Source organism: Cyanistes caeruleus, chromosome 4, assembly GCF_971803275.1.
Source record: "Cyanistes caeruleus chromosome 4, bCyaCae1.hap1.1, whole genome shotgun sequence".
NCBI classification, from domain to species: domain Eukaryota; kingdom Metazoa; phylum Chordata; class Aves; order Passeriformes; family Paridae; genus Cyanistes; species Cyanistes caeruleus.
Window position 1 is genome coordinate 2,819,586 of NC_141704.1, and position 13,593 is coordinate 2,833,178.

Consider the following 13,593-nt stretch of genomic DNA (forward strand, 5'->3'; position numbering starts at 1 on the left):
CCTTGCTGCTTCATTTTCCTTATCTTTCCTGGGGAAATCATGTTCCTTTATTGTCCCACAGCAGGTGAGTACATCAAGGAAGGACAAAGATCTGCTGTCCTTTACTCATACAGACTTTCCAGACTCTTTCTCATTCCTTCTCTTCGACTTGCCAATACAGAAGATGATTCAGGCTCATTTTCTTGGCTGAGAGGTTGATACAGAAGGAACAAGCTCGAGGGCTGTGCCAGGGAACAGTGGGAGCAGGTCTTGACACCATAAGTTCTCCACAGCTCGTTATTTCCTTTGGATGGGAAGGGTCCTTTTTGCTCAGCTATCCAACTGGGAATCTTTGGTCAGGAAGGCATGGAGATTATAATGTGGAGTATGATGAAGATCTCCTACATCTTTATTTCTTTTAGGGAAAGGTACTGTGGTGTTTGTGTTGCAGCAGGATAGAACATTTTCAGAAAGTGAAAGGCAACACATGGGAAACAGAGGGAGATAAGGAATGTGGATGCATGTCTGAAACATGACTGTGTGGTTTGCTGCTGTACAGAGCCCCACAAGATTCATGAGAACTCCTGGGATAGTTATTTTATCATGACTTGTTCCATATTGAAAGAGATTGCAAACCTTCTCCAGCTTCTTTTGAGCCCAAACTCTAGAAATGGTTTTAAAGCAGGTAAAGAAAAGTCTGTTTCTTTCCGCATTTTCTTCTGTATCACTGGATCATTGTCAGGGATAGACTGGGACTGTGTGTCTGGTTCCTCCTCATAATCCCAGTTATTGATGTCCCTGAGTGACACCCTGTTATGAGATGTGTCTGGAATCATAAGGTGCCACGTTGGTGCAGGACTGATTTCAATACCTGATATATGCAATCAGCAAGAGAAATAGTCTGTGTTGCACTGAACACTCTGCAGTAATAAATTGCCCCGTGGAACATTAGCAATAAGAGCAATAATATTATCTGAGTAGCATTCGAGTGAGTCAGTCCTGCAGATTTGTGTGGTTTTTTATCTTCTGCTCATCACCACCACAGATCCTTCCCTCCTTGCCATCATTTTGAGCATGGTAGATTTGTCCAGGCGGTGACAGGAGCACAGTGACAGTGCCAGATAAAAGCCAGCAGGCTCTGCATTGTTCTTACTGTGCTCTTGTGTTTATGGGACCAGCAGAAATGATGAGATCTGCTTTATCCTTTTGGTGAGGAGGCTGGGAAAAGTTCACTTTTTGTTGACAGTGGTTGTAGTCTGAAAGATCTGGGCCACAATACATTTGTCCAATCATTATTTTGTATATATATTATAAATACACATATATATTACTGTAAGGGTGGTGAGAGAGGTTTCCCAGAGAAGCTGTGGCTGCCCCAGGATCCCTGGAAGTGTCCAAGACCAGGGTGGACAGGGCTTGGAGCACCCTGGGATAGTGGAAGGTGCCCCTGCCCATGGCAGGGGGTTTGGAATGAAACTGTCTTTAAAGTTCATTTCAACACAAATCACTCTGTGCTTCTGTAACTGTTTGTTTTCAGCGGAAGGAGGGAAAATCCTCATGTTCTCCCTCTGCTTTTGTTGTTGCTGCACAGATCCGTGTGGATGGCACCACCAAGAACACGCTGGAGTACGAGATCGTGCAGGTGGTGGACACTGGCCCCATCCTCCGGGACATGGCCTTCTCCGTGGATCACGAGCACCTCTACATCATGTCTGAGAAGCAGGTAAGGAACTCCAGCTTTATAAACCTTTATAAACGTGGTGCTTTATAAACCTTTTGGCTCCATCATGCTGTGGACATCAGGGCTGCTCATGAATTCTGGCCGTGACCCCAGTTCCTACAAGGATGTGCCCCGTTGTGGACCTCAGGATTTTTATGCTCATAAACCCATGGCATTTATATACTTTTGCAGTATTGAGGGGCCAGGGGCACAGAACTCAGGGAGCAGGGACCACCCCCAGAGTTCCTTTGTCCTGCTGGCTGCAGGACAAGGATTTACTGCTGCTTTGTTCTCCACCCTGACCCAAATTGTGGCTGCATCTGCTGCAGACACAGGAAGGTGCAGCACTGGATTGTTTGGCTCTAAGTGGAGTTTTTGGAGAGGCTGGAACCTCTTTGGGACACAGTGGGCAAGAGTGGAGGACGCTGCCTGCCAGGGGTGCAGGCCAGGGTTGGTGTGGTGCTCCTGTTGTGTTATCAGCATTATGACTGAAAATGTTGGCAGCTGGATTCCAGGGAAGGACCAGTCTGGGTACTCAGCATGGAATTCCAACTGGAATTTCAGTGGAAGTCTTGGCCTTGGGAAGTTTGCTGCTTGGGGTTGGGGGTAGGAACTACTTTTATATGAAAAAATGCACTGTTTGTACTTGGTCCTGTGGGTGTGCAGGATTACTTGAGCTGTCATACCTGGTTGATTCACAGATGCTCATGAGGAGCTTTACATCCACAAAAAGAAGGGGAGCAATGAGGGATTGTGATAGGGTGATGGCAGCTGCCCTGCAGTGCCACTTCAGTGGAGGCCACCAGTCTGAGTGGGACATGGTCACCCATAATTGTTCTATGGTTTATTAAACGAGTATTACTGGTTATATTTTTTTAATCTACGACTGTCATTTCTTCTGCCTGCACCACTTAAAATAAAGTGGTTTGTGATGTCTCCAACCATTTCCCTCTACTGTGCATATTCATACCTAAAATTTGGTGTGGTGAGGGGAGCAACTCTGCAAATTCCTCCTGACTAAAGAAGCTGAGAGATACCATAACTCAGGAGAAAGGACAGGATGACAGAGCTGGGATTCCTTCTCATCTGCTCCATGCTGGGCAAGGATGGGATTTCACTTCACCTTAAGTGAAAACAATTCCAGTCACTTTTTGGGATGGGGTGAGAAGCTGGAGGCAGGTGATGCCTGAGCTCCTGCAAGGCTTTGAGCATGACACCATTCCTTTTCCTCATACTTTTGCTGTCTGGGTCCTTTCTTTTTCCTTCTGCACAGAATGGGGCTCCTTGAGGGTCAAAGCCTTGGAGGAGAACAATGAGTGCACCCATAACCAACCCACTGTTTTCAGGTCCTTTTTGTCCATTTGAGGTCACCTCAGGCACCACTGCTGTCTTTTCACAGCCCTTCAGATTTACAGAGACTCCCAGGGGCTGTCTCAAAGCTCTGGGGGAGATGTCAGTGGGACAGCAATGTTCACTCCCTCACACCTTAAAGCATGAAATCTGGAACAAGAGGAACAATTAGTTTTTCCTCCACAGAGCTCCAAAAACTTACTCTTACTGGTCCACTGACTACCTGCACTTCCCTGACCATTACAGCATGAGCAGATTAATTTTGTGCTTGGCTGTTCCAAAGCACAAGTCAGGGCTGGTGTTTTTAGGACCCCAAGCCCTGCAGAAAGCTCAGGAGCTCTGAGCCCCCCGTGATTTATCAATCATCTCCTCCCACCCACCTCTGACGCCCATGGGTGTCACTGTGAGAGAGGCTGGTGAAAATGGCAAGGACTGGAGTTATTTAAAGTCTGATGTGAAACACTCAGCGCTACATCAGCCTTTGCCCAAATCTGGTTTTATCTGAGGCGGGTGATGTGAGTGACAGCGCTGCCATCTCAGCAGTGCAGTCACTACCTGTGTGCTCATGATGGAACACACTTTAATGCTTGGATAAATTTGTATTTGTAGAGCCTCGGTGAGTGGGTGCAGGGGATTGCCTTTGCTGGAGGCAGGATTATGAGCAGGCTGCCCTTGGGGAGCAAACACCCCACCCACTCTACAAGCCATGTACAGATCTTTTAGAAAAGGGTGAAGATCTGACTTACCAGAGGTTTTCAGTGCCCACCTTGGTACTGGGAGATCTCTGGAGATGAGGGACAGGAGGGTGATGACTTAACCTGACCTTTTTACAGATAGGCACCAGGGCTTGTGCCATCCCTGGGGAAGGAGGAGGTTTCTCCCCCCTCTGCCTGCTGAGCTCAGCCCTGTCTGTGCCCCAGAGATATTAGTGGTTCTGTTATTACCTGTGTAGTTACTAAAAGCTGTTTTCATGGACTCACAAAATCGTTAAGGTTGGGAAAGGCCTCTAAGGCCATCAACTCCAACCTCTGGGCAAATACTCCTGTACTCACTAAACCATATTCTGAGGTGCCACTTGTGTTTTGAATACTTGTGGGGATGGTGACCCCACCACTGCCCTGGGCAGCCTCTTCCAATGCTTCACCACTCTGTCACTCATGAAATTGTTCCTAACATCCTTCCTGAGCCTCCCTGAGCCTCCCCTGGTGCAGCTTGAGGCCATTTGCTCTTGTCCTGTTGGTGGTTGCTTGGGAGAAGACTCCGACCCCCACCTCACAACAGCCTCTTTTCAGGGAGTTGTGCAGAGCACTGATCCTCCTTTTCTCCAGGCTAAACTGCTCCAGCTCTCTCAGCCACTCCTCACAGGACTTGTGCTCCAAACCTTATGGTTTTGCCAGACTCGGCTCCACCTCTCACCAGTCCCCCACAAGAATGGGAACCCCAGTGTTAAGGAAAATTTTTCCAGCTTGTCGCAGTCTTACCACAGCTCTGGGCACCTCAGCAAGGCACCCTTTAACTTGGAACACCTAAAAAGAGCTGTCACTGTAAATCTGGATACAAGGAACGTCTTTCTTATGCTGCCAAAATAATCCCCTGGCCTTTTAAACGTCAACTTCTGCATGGGAGCATTTTCCCCAGTGAATTTGGGTGGCCTTGGTTTGCACATGGGGGTTTTCCTCTGGAGCTGAACTCCCTGGGCTCCAAGGGAGATGGAACCCAGCTCAGCCTTGTGGTCTGTGGCTGATACAGTGTCCAGTTCCTCTGGACACTTGAGAGGTGACAAACAGCATTTGCCCACTCAATCAGACGTGCAGTGCTCTGAGGAGCAGAATTTTCACCATTATCTAGAAATACATATTTTATACAGACAGTGATTGAAAGAGAGGGAGGAGATTTGTCACTGAAACCCAGAGACAGAGCGTACAAAGGTCCCATCATTTCCCAGAGTTGTGGACATCTCTGTGTTTTAGGTGTGAATGTGTTTCAAGTCTCTGTTGGCAGTGCAGGGAAGGGTTGTTGCACACATGGGATCTGTCAGGATCGATCAGGAGATCATCCTTTAGCTCCAGCCTTCACAAACACCCTGAGGGAGCTACAGCCACTATCCCAGCTTGCTCCAAGCCCCATCCAGTCCGACCTTGGACTTTCCAGGGTTGGGGCAGCCACAGCTTCTCTGGGCAGCCTGTGCCAGTGTTCATCAACCCCACAGCCAATAATTTATTCCTAATATCCCATTTAAACCTACTCACTTTGTCTGAAGCCATTCTCCCCCTGCCCTCTCACTACATGCCCTGTAAACAGCTCCTCTCCACATTTCTCATGTCAGTGCTTTGGAGGCTGGGACTGTTTCTTGCTCCTTTTTTTGTTTCTCTGTGCAGAGGAGCCCTGTGCCTCACATGCTGATCTCAGGGGATGAGGAGCAGATGGGAAATGCTGGGGGAGCAGGAGGGTCTCTGCTGCAGCTTCTCTGCATCTTCCCTGCTCCTCATCACACATGCCTGAGCTTCCTTGGGTTCCCCTCCCTCACCTCATCAGTTCTGAATTTCTTTCTCTTCCCAGCTAATAAACTCCCTGGAACTCTTTGCAGGGATGGAGATAATTCTTTCACTCCTTTCTCATTCTCCCTGCCTCTCTCTCTGATCCTTTGCAGCCCTCTCCTCTCATTTCCAGGCTTGCACTTGCTTTTCCACCACTCCTGCACTCCTGGCATCCCTGTTTCGCTGCTCTCTGCTCTCCCAGCTGTCTCCACACCTGACTGGCCATGTCTCCTTGTTTCCTTGCTGCTCAAGTGTTGACACACACACAGAGCCCCCCTCTGCATGCCAGGAAGTGCAGGATGCTCATCCTCCTGTTCCACCTTTGGGCAAATTGGGAAGGTCACCTCCATCACCCCCTAAATAACTGTTTTGGCATGTTGGACTCCTGGGTCTCTCCCAGTGTTTTGCAAAGCTGATGCAACCCACAGAAACAACTTCAAGACAGGAATCTCAGCCCTCCCTTTTGATACAGAGGGAACAAAGGGAAGAGCTGGAGGAAATAAAGGCTCAAAATCCAAAAGGGTAAGAAGTGTCAACTTCATATTATTTAAGCCTCAAGGTTTTGAACTTCCTCTTCCTTTTGGTTTACTGAAGGTTAGGAAGACTGTTCTGCAACCAGGTTTTGACAACTTTATGTTACTCATGAGCAACTTTACCCATCCCTGGAAGTGTCCAAGGCCAGGCTGGACACAGCTTGGAGCAACCTGGGATAGTGGAAGGTGTCCCTGGGAAATAGGATGGTCTTTATTGTCCCTTTTAAAACCACCCTGTGATTCTGTGTTTGCCTCAAGGAAGGAGATTTTCTGTCCCTCTCTGTGCAGGCAGGTTTGTTCTGTGGGTCAGCTTCATGCTCCAGTGGAAAGTTGTGCTTTCTCCCCGTAAATTAGCAGAAAGTCACCCACAATCTGTGAATAAATCACATCTGTGCAGTGCTATCATTCCCTAAAAACATTGCAGTGTGTCGGAGGTGAGACTGGTAAGGTCATGCGTAGCAGAAGCAGATGGGTATTTTGGAGGCTCTTTTAAACTTTGCCAGCGAAATATCAAATAAATATGTAGTTCAACTAAAGCGTGGCAGAAAGCACATTTGGTAAAAATTAAGTAACTGTACTGCAAATCATGTTGACAGGGTCTTTTTGGCCTTTTTGTGTCTGTTTCTCATTAAAATAGGGAAGGCTTTTACCTATTTGTCTCCTGAGATTTATTCTTCTCCCCTCTGTCGTTGAGTCAGTATCAGCAGCAGAATTATTGTTTGCAAATTAGCTGCCAAAGAGGAGGGGGTGTCTGGCCAGTTTACTTCTGGTTTCATGACCACTGATTAAAATCTTGTCTGCTGCTTATGGTATCGTATCAATTAGTTAAAGCAATCACTAATAAACTTGCTTAATTATGGCTTAATTTCTTCAAATGTGGTCTTTGCACAAGATATCAAGCAGCATTAACTCCTGGGTTTGGAGTGGATGTTTCCAGGGGATTGTCAGTATGAGGCTGTCCCCAGAAACACTGGCTCAAGATCACAAGTTTTAAAAATAACTTGAGAAGTTTTGGTTTGTTTTTTTTTTTTCCCTTTTCATTTGCATTTGTTTGTAAGCCATCAGGTTGTGTGCAGACCACATTTTTCATCATTGGGCCAGAACCAGAAAATGCAGAAAGATCTTGTTGGAAAACAGAAAGCTGAGATTATCTAATAGGTGTGACTTCTTGACCTGGGGATTTAAAAGCAGCAGAGACACAGAGAAAATGTAAATTTTGGTGCTGTTGTTGCAGATTTCTGTTATTCTGCTGTCTTGTAGTGTTGATTTAGAAGGGGCAGTGCAAGATGACCACTGTGCACATCCACTCTTTGGAGGTGGTCAGGTCTTCTGCTGGACTTCACTGCTCAACTTCTGGAAGGGTATTGGCAGCATCATCTCTTCCTTGGGTTAATCATCAGGCAGCTGGGAAGGAATTTTTGGCTGTGAGGGTGGTGAGGCCCTGGCACAGGTTTTCCAGAGCAGCTGGAAGTGTCCAAGGCCAGGCTGGATGGGGCTTGGAGCAATCTGGGATCGTGGAAGGTGTCCCTGTCCATGGCAGGAGTGGAATTAATGGGCTTTAAGGTCCCTTCCAACCCAAACCATTCTGTGATTCCATAATTGTCTATTCCTAAACCAGACAGACACCCTATGTAAGATGAGGGCCACCAGAGCTTCTAAGACACCCAAAACATGGTTTAATTCACTGTCTTGGCAAAAATATGTCACATTCCCTCTAAATCCTCCAAAGAAGAGGACTCCAAACCACCCATTTCCTCGCCAGCTGTCCCCCTCTTTGGCAGTCCTGCACGAAATCGATAGGGAAGAGCAGTTCCTAGAGCTCACTCAATCCCTATCAGGCAATGAGTGTAATCCCAGTTGGCAGCAAAGGCAACTTTTGTTCTCTTTGATTGTTCTTTGCTGCCCCTGGAATACTCCTCATTACCCTCAGCAATATCAGAGGCTGAACTCCGCTCTCCCTCGCATTTGCTTTCACCTAATTAAGGGCCTGTTAAATAAGGTCAGATGCCCTCTGAGAAATGTCTGAATGGATGGAAAATCCCGCATGGATGCTCAGCTAAGGATGGAAAAGACACTGTGTGGCTGCCTGTGTTTCCCAGCCAAGAATGATAAAAGTGATTTGGCCCACTGGCAAAACTGCAGTGCATTGTGCTGCTGACTCTTTGGAAATAATTCTTGATCAGCAAAAGGCAAATTATTGCAAAAAATCGTAATTTAGCTTGATTTTAACTCATTTGCTGCTTTCAGTGGGTGTCTCAGAGTAAGCTGTGGTAGTTCAGGGAGTAGGGAGTCCCTTAACCTCCTGCTGGCTTGGTTGTGTGTTCCAGAAGGGATGTGAATAACTGAGAAAGCTGACCTGAGCAGCAGAGGAACAGATTCAAGGTCTTGGAGGTGTCCCAAATGCATCGTTCATGGCAAGGGAAGAAATTCCACCTGGGGCTGTTTCCATCCCACAAGATACACGGGCAGCTGGAATTCCAGCTCTCACTGTCCCTCAGCCTTGGGCTTCCCAAAGCTCTTTTTAAAGAGCTCATCCAAAGCTCTTTTTATGCTTTGGAAAGGCTTTCATGAGCCAGTCCATACTACATTGAAGTGCCTCACTTTGCCCTAAAACCAGGACTATGCAAAGTGCACCGGGAAGGAGGAAAGGCTGGGAGACAGCCCAGGATCTGGGAGACCTTGAATCATTCCCTGCCTTGCTCACAGACTCCTGGCACTCTCAGACACATAATGTGATTTTTTGGAGTGGCCCTGTGCAGGCCAGGGGTTGGACCTGGTTGATCCTTCCAAGGATATTCCAGGAATTTATGATTCAATGACATCAGCTGTGGGCAAACCTCTGTAACTCCGTGTGCCTTGAAGGTACAGAAGATGTTTCCATGATCAGGACTTCTTTTGGAACTCTCTGTAGCACCTGCCACTGTTGAAAACTCTGCTGTCCTCCTGACCTGTGTACATGCCCTGATGAGAGCTGGAAAGCTCTGTTGGTTCCCAAAGTTCAGAGGGACTTTTGCTTTGTCACCATCAGATGTCCACTCTGAGCTTTGCTGTGTATCAGAGAGGGAAATGCTCCTTCAGAGAATAATTTGTAACCACCCTGAGCTCTAAGTGACATGAGTTAAAGCTTCCTTGATCCCATCTAGAGGAACCTTGGCAAGCCCAAGCTGTCAGAGGACCAGCAGGGTGCAGTTTGACAGCTGTTCACTGGAGGGAAGGATTTCACACAAAATGCAGGTTGGGATCCCTTCTCTTCGTGCCTGGCCTTGCTGATCCATGCCAGAACCATCCCTTCCGGGCCTGCCCCATCCCAGAGAAATTACTTCCCTTCCAGCACATTGCATTAATCACTGGGTCCAGCTGTGGGGGAGGATCTGCAGCTGCTGCAGTGCTTTGAGTTCATGGATCTTAGTCGTGGACAGAGCCTAAACCCTGCCTGCTGGCAGAACATGAATTCCTGGAACTCTGGGTCAGAGCACTGCTGGTGAAATTTTGCAGCTGATGTGCAGAGGGGCCAAGTGACATGTCCTTGGTTGTGCCTGTGACAGAGCAGAGCATCAGGGCTGAGTATCTGGATCACCCCTGGGCCAGGATTTGGGTGCAATTCATCTACATTAACACAATTTATTGCCTGTCACACTAAAAGACCTGTGTTCAGACACAGTGGTGGCATATTTGTGCCTGAACTCTCCAGTTGTACCCTGTTCTACATCTTCAATATTTGAGGGTAGAACCACAGCTTTCCCAGTGCCATCTGTGGATCTGCATTTGGCTTGAGCTGCAGCCTGAACTAATGTCAGCATCCGTCTCTTAGCCTGCCAAAAAGCCATGTCCCCATGCCAGGATACTTCCTCCACAGGCTGCTCAAAGAAGCAGCACAGGAGCTGGAGGATTCTCAGAGGGTTCTGGGGATGCTGTGTTCTCTAGAGGATGGTTTAATTCATCTCTGGGATTCCTTGCCTTAAGGTATTCATGTTGGGGACAGACCTGAAGGGCTTTGCCTGCTGTCAGGACATAAGGAATGGGATGTGTCATTCAGTTTAACCAGGTCTCCTTCCTCCTGCACCATGTTTTGAAGTTTTAATTGTTCCCTCTGGTTCATGGGGTTCTGCTGACAGCTCCCCCCTGCCTTGCACAGGAGACAGAAAATAAGAAAGGGTGGAGAAAGGAGTGAGCAATGCCCAGAAATGCAAAAATCACTTGCAGAATCATTCCCTGGGTGAGGAGAGGCAGGGACTATTGATCCTGGGGAGCTGGTGAGGGTGGGAAGCCATGGAGACGTGTCCCCTGGGGCACAGTGCTGGCCAGCACACGGCCTGGGGGTCACCTGGCACTATTGATCTGTGCACTGTTCCTCAGTGGAGTCAAACACAGCATGCTCAGTACAGCTGCTGTGCTGTTCTGGGAGAAAGAAGGTGGATATGAGGAGTTTAATGCATCCCTCTCATGTTATAATCAAAAATACCCCCACTCCCATCTCCCTGAGTCCTGTCACACTGGTAGGTTGTGTTTTCAGCTAGGAACAGGTCATAGTATTAAGGGCAGCTCAAGGAATTTAGCTGGAAATCTGAAAATCTCCCTCCTCCCTTCCCCCAGCCCCTGACCCTGTAACAGACCCAGAAGAAGGGGAGAAGAAGGAGGAAACCTAAGAAGCTGGTGATTACATGTGAAGCCTGGCAGATCTGTAATCCTGGACTCCATTAAACATCTGTCTGCTCCAATCTCCCTGACAGCCAGGTCTCCTCCTCTCGCTGCCTCGCACAGATCCTGCATTTGCAGGTCACTCAGAGGCAGCGGTTGTAAATCACCATCCTCTGCTTTGGTGTTCCACAGCCCAGCCCAGGCAGCTCCCAGGGAGGGGGGATTTGGGCAGGACAATGCCCATGGCTCAGAGCTACAGGCACATCCACAGCTCTTGGCTTGGAGCTTTTCCATCTGACACATCCTTGAGTGCTTTTCCGAATCGGTGCCCAGTGCCTGTCTGGGACCGTTCTCTTAATTATTGCATTTTAAACATCCTTCCAAAGTTGTTTCCATTACAGGCTCATGTGTCTTATTATTTTCTTCGAGGCAAGTATTTGCTCTCTTGGGGCATTTCCTTGCACCACAAGTGAGCAGAGTTATCATTTTCTAATGCATTTTCTATTTTTCATGTGATATCCCTGAACTCCTAAGCACACTCCATGTCAGTGGATTAATAGGAATTTCATTGTAAGACTCAGGGAGAAATTTTTCAGTACTCCAGAGTTTGCTGTGTCTTCTGCACTCATGGCTTTGAGTCTTTCTTGCTGTAAGGCCCCTGCTAAATATCTTTCATCACTTTATATTACTTGATACAGTCATTATCATCATGTATAGTAGGAACTGGAAAATGAAATCCATTCCAGAACCTGCCCTTGAAAGGCAAACTGGCTTTTATGCTCTTTTCTATTAAAAAAACCCCAAACCTTTAAAGTCATATTGTAATGTTATTTTTTCCCCGATTTTTTCTCAGGGTTTGAATTTTCTTCCCAGTTCTTGTGATTTTCCAGTTTGTGATTGGAAACAAGAATACTCAGCTACCCTGAAAATTATTTTCTTGTTTTATTTCCTAACTGGATGAAGAAGTAATGGGAATCTTTGAGACCTAAATTAGTCTGTCTTGCTTTGTTGTTTTTTTTTTTTGGTTTTGTTCTTGTTTTGTTTTTATTTTGTTGGGGTTTTTTTTCCTCTTTAGAAAGATATTCTGAACCAGCAATCTGAGCACTTGGTCAATACTCTGCTTTATTTTAGTTTGTCCTGTAAGCTTTGGCTTTCACTTGCGTTTGGGTGGTTGGGAAGATTTGAGGGGACAGAAAAATCCGTGCAAAAAGTTGTGTGGATAAATCAGTGGCTGTTTGCCTGCCCCCTCTGTGGATGTTGCACACAGAAAAGGAATTCCTCTGCCAAATGTCCCTGGATAAAGGCCGTGTTAAGATTATTTTTTTAATAATGGGATTTTTGGAAATAATGTTCCTTTAACTTTTCATTTTACCATCTCATCCAAATTGCAGCATTCCTCACATCATTCCTAGGAATCCTTTCCTTTAGTTCACCTCCCAAATTCACTTCTTCTCCCCTAGCCCTGAGCTCCTACATAAATACCTGCTCTTGTGTCCCTCCTCTGAGAGCCTGGATCCATGGATGCCTTTGTGATGGATTTATAACTTGCAAAGCCCTTGGGATTTCTCAAGGATGAAAGACAGTGTTTGTACAAGATCCCTGCCCTCATGACATAATTTGGGAAGATTTCTCTGGAAGGAACCTTCCAAGCACTTGTGAGTTCACGTGTCAGTAGTTTCTGCCCCTAAGAGCGAAGGTAGCCCATGTGTTCCCTCCAAGCATCACACCAAGAATGTGTTTTGATGGAGTACAGGCTCCAGGGTGATTCACATAATTAATGTTGGATTCACGGAGCACTGGAAGGGAGGAGACGTTTGCACTGACCTGGGCTCCATCAGGACAAAGCTTCCTTTGTTCCCAACAAGTTATATCCTTGTTTTATTCCATTTTTTGGTGAAAAGCAATAAAACAGCGAACGGTTTCTGGCAGTGAAGCCAAAATGCTGCCTTGTGCATGTAGATCTCAGCTTTCCTCCTTTCCCCTAAAAAAAAGGATAACTCCACCCAAATTGATAGGGAATAAACCCAAGCCATTCCTGGACACTGAGAGGTTTCCTCTTCCTCTCCAAGAGCATTTTCTCCTCCTGAACCCTCCACCACAGGCCATGAACTGGCAGCCTGGTCATTGTGACCCTCTTGGCAGTGACTGATGGTGGGGATCTCTTTTGCTGTGGAAAATGTGGAACTGATTGTCTGGGCGACCCCGCTTGACCTGGGGAATTCTGCATTTAACCTGGCTTTAGACATAATAAACTGGAGTAATTAGCAGAGAAATTCAGTGGTGACACATCTAATTGATTGGAAATGCCAGTCCCCGATGAGAGCGGGGCTGTGGCGAGGGCTGTGCCGTGACGGGGTCGTCGGGATGCTGTCGGGAGGCAGGAAAATGCAGGGAAGGAATGTGGAGCCTGCTGGAGGTTTGCTTTTCTTTGCAGCTGAGAATGCTGCAGGTTTGCTTTTCTTTCCAGCTAATGGCCTTGGTGAATACGCTATCCATCACTAATTACTGATCCCTCCACTCAGCACTTTCCCAAGGTTGAGCTCACACCTCTGGGAAAATCCACCTCAATCTCAGTCCATCTCAACTGTGGGCTTGCAAAGAGAAAAAACACCCTTTGTGTTGCTCATTTGAAAATCCACCACTTTGTGCCCCACCGAGGAGGCAAGGACAGAGCCTTTTTGGGAGAACATTTATTTCAGATCATGGACTGATGGTATCTCCTGTATCAACGTGGATTGCTGATATCCCTTCCCAGGCCTTGCATTTCTGCTTCTAGTTTGACGACAGTTGAAAAATAAAAGATTTAAATGAATTTCTCTTTAAGATTTGTGCTTAA

The 13,593-nt window shown here is 46.9% G+C and overlaps 1 protein-coding gene across 1 annotated transcript in view; it reads left to right on the forward strand.

Moving 5' to 3' along the window:
• PLXNA4 (plexin A4) overlaps positions 1-13,593 on the forward strand; it is a 390,481-nt gene that overhangs the window by 181,240 nt on the left and 195,648 nt on the right. The window contains exon 3 of the mRNA XM_086886383.1: positions 1,571-1,702. Coding sequence (XP_086742509.1) covers positions 1,571-1,702 — 132 coding nt within the window. The remainder of the gene's footprint in view (positions 1-1,570; positions 1,703-13,593) is intronic.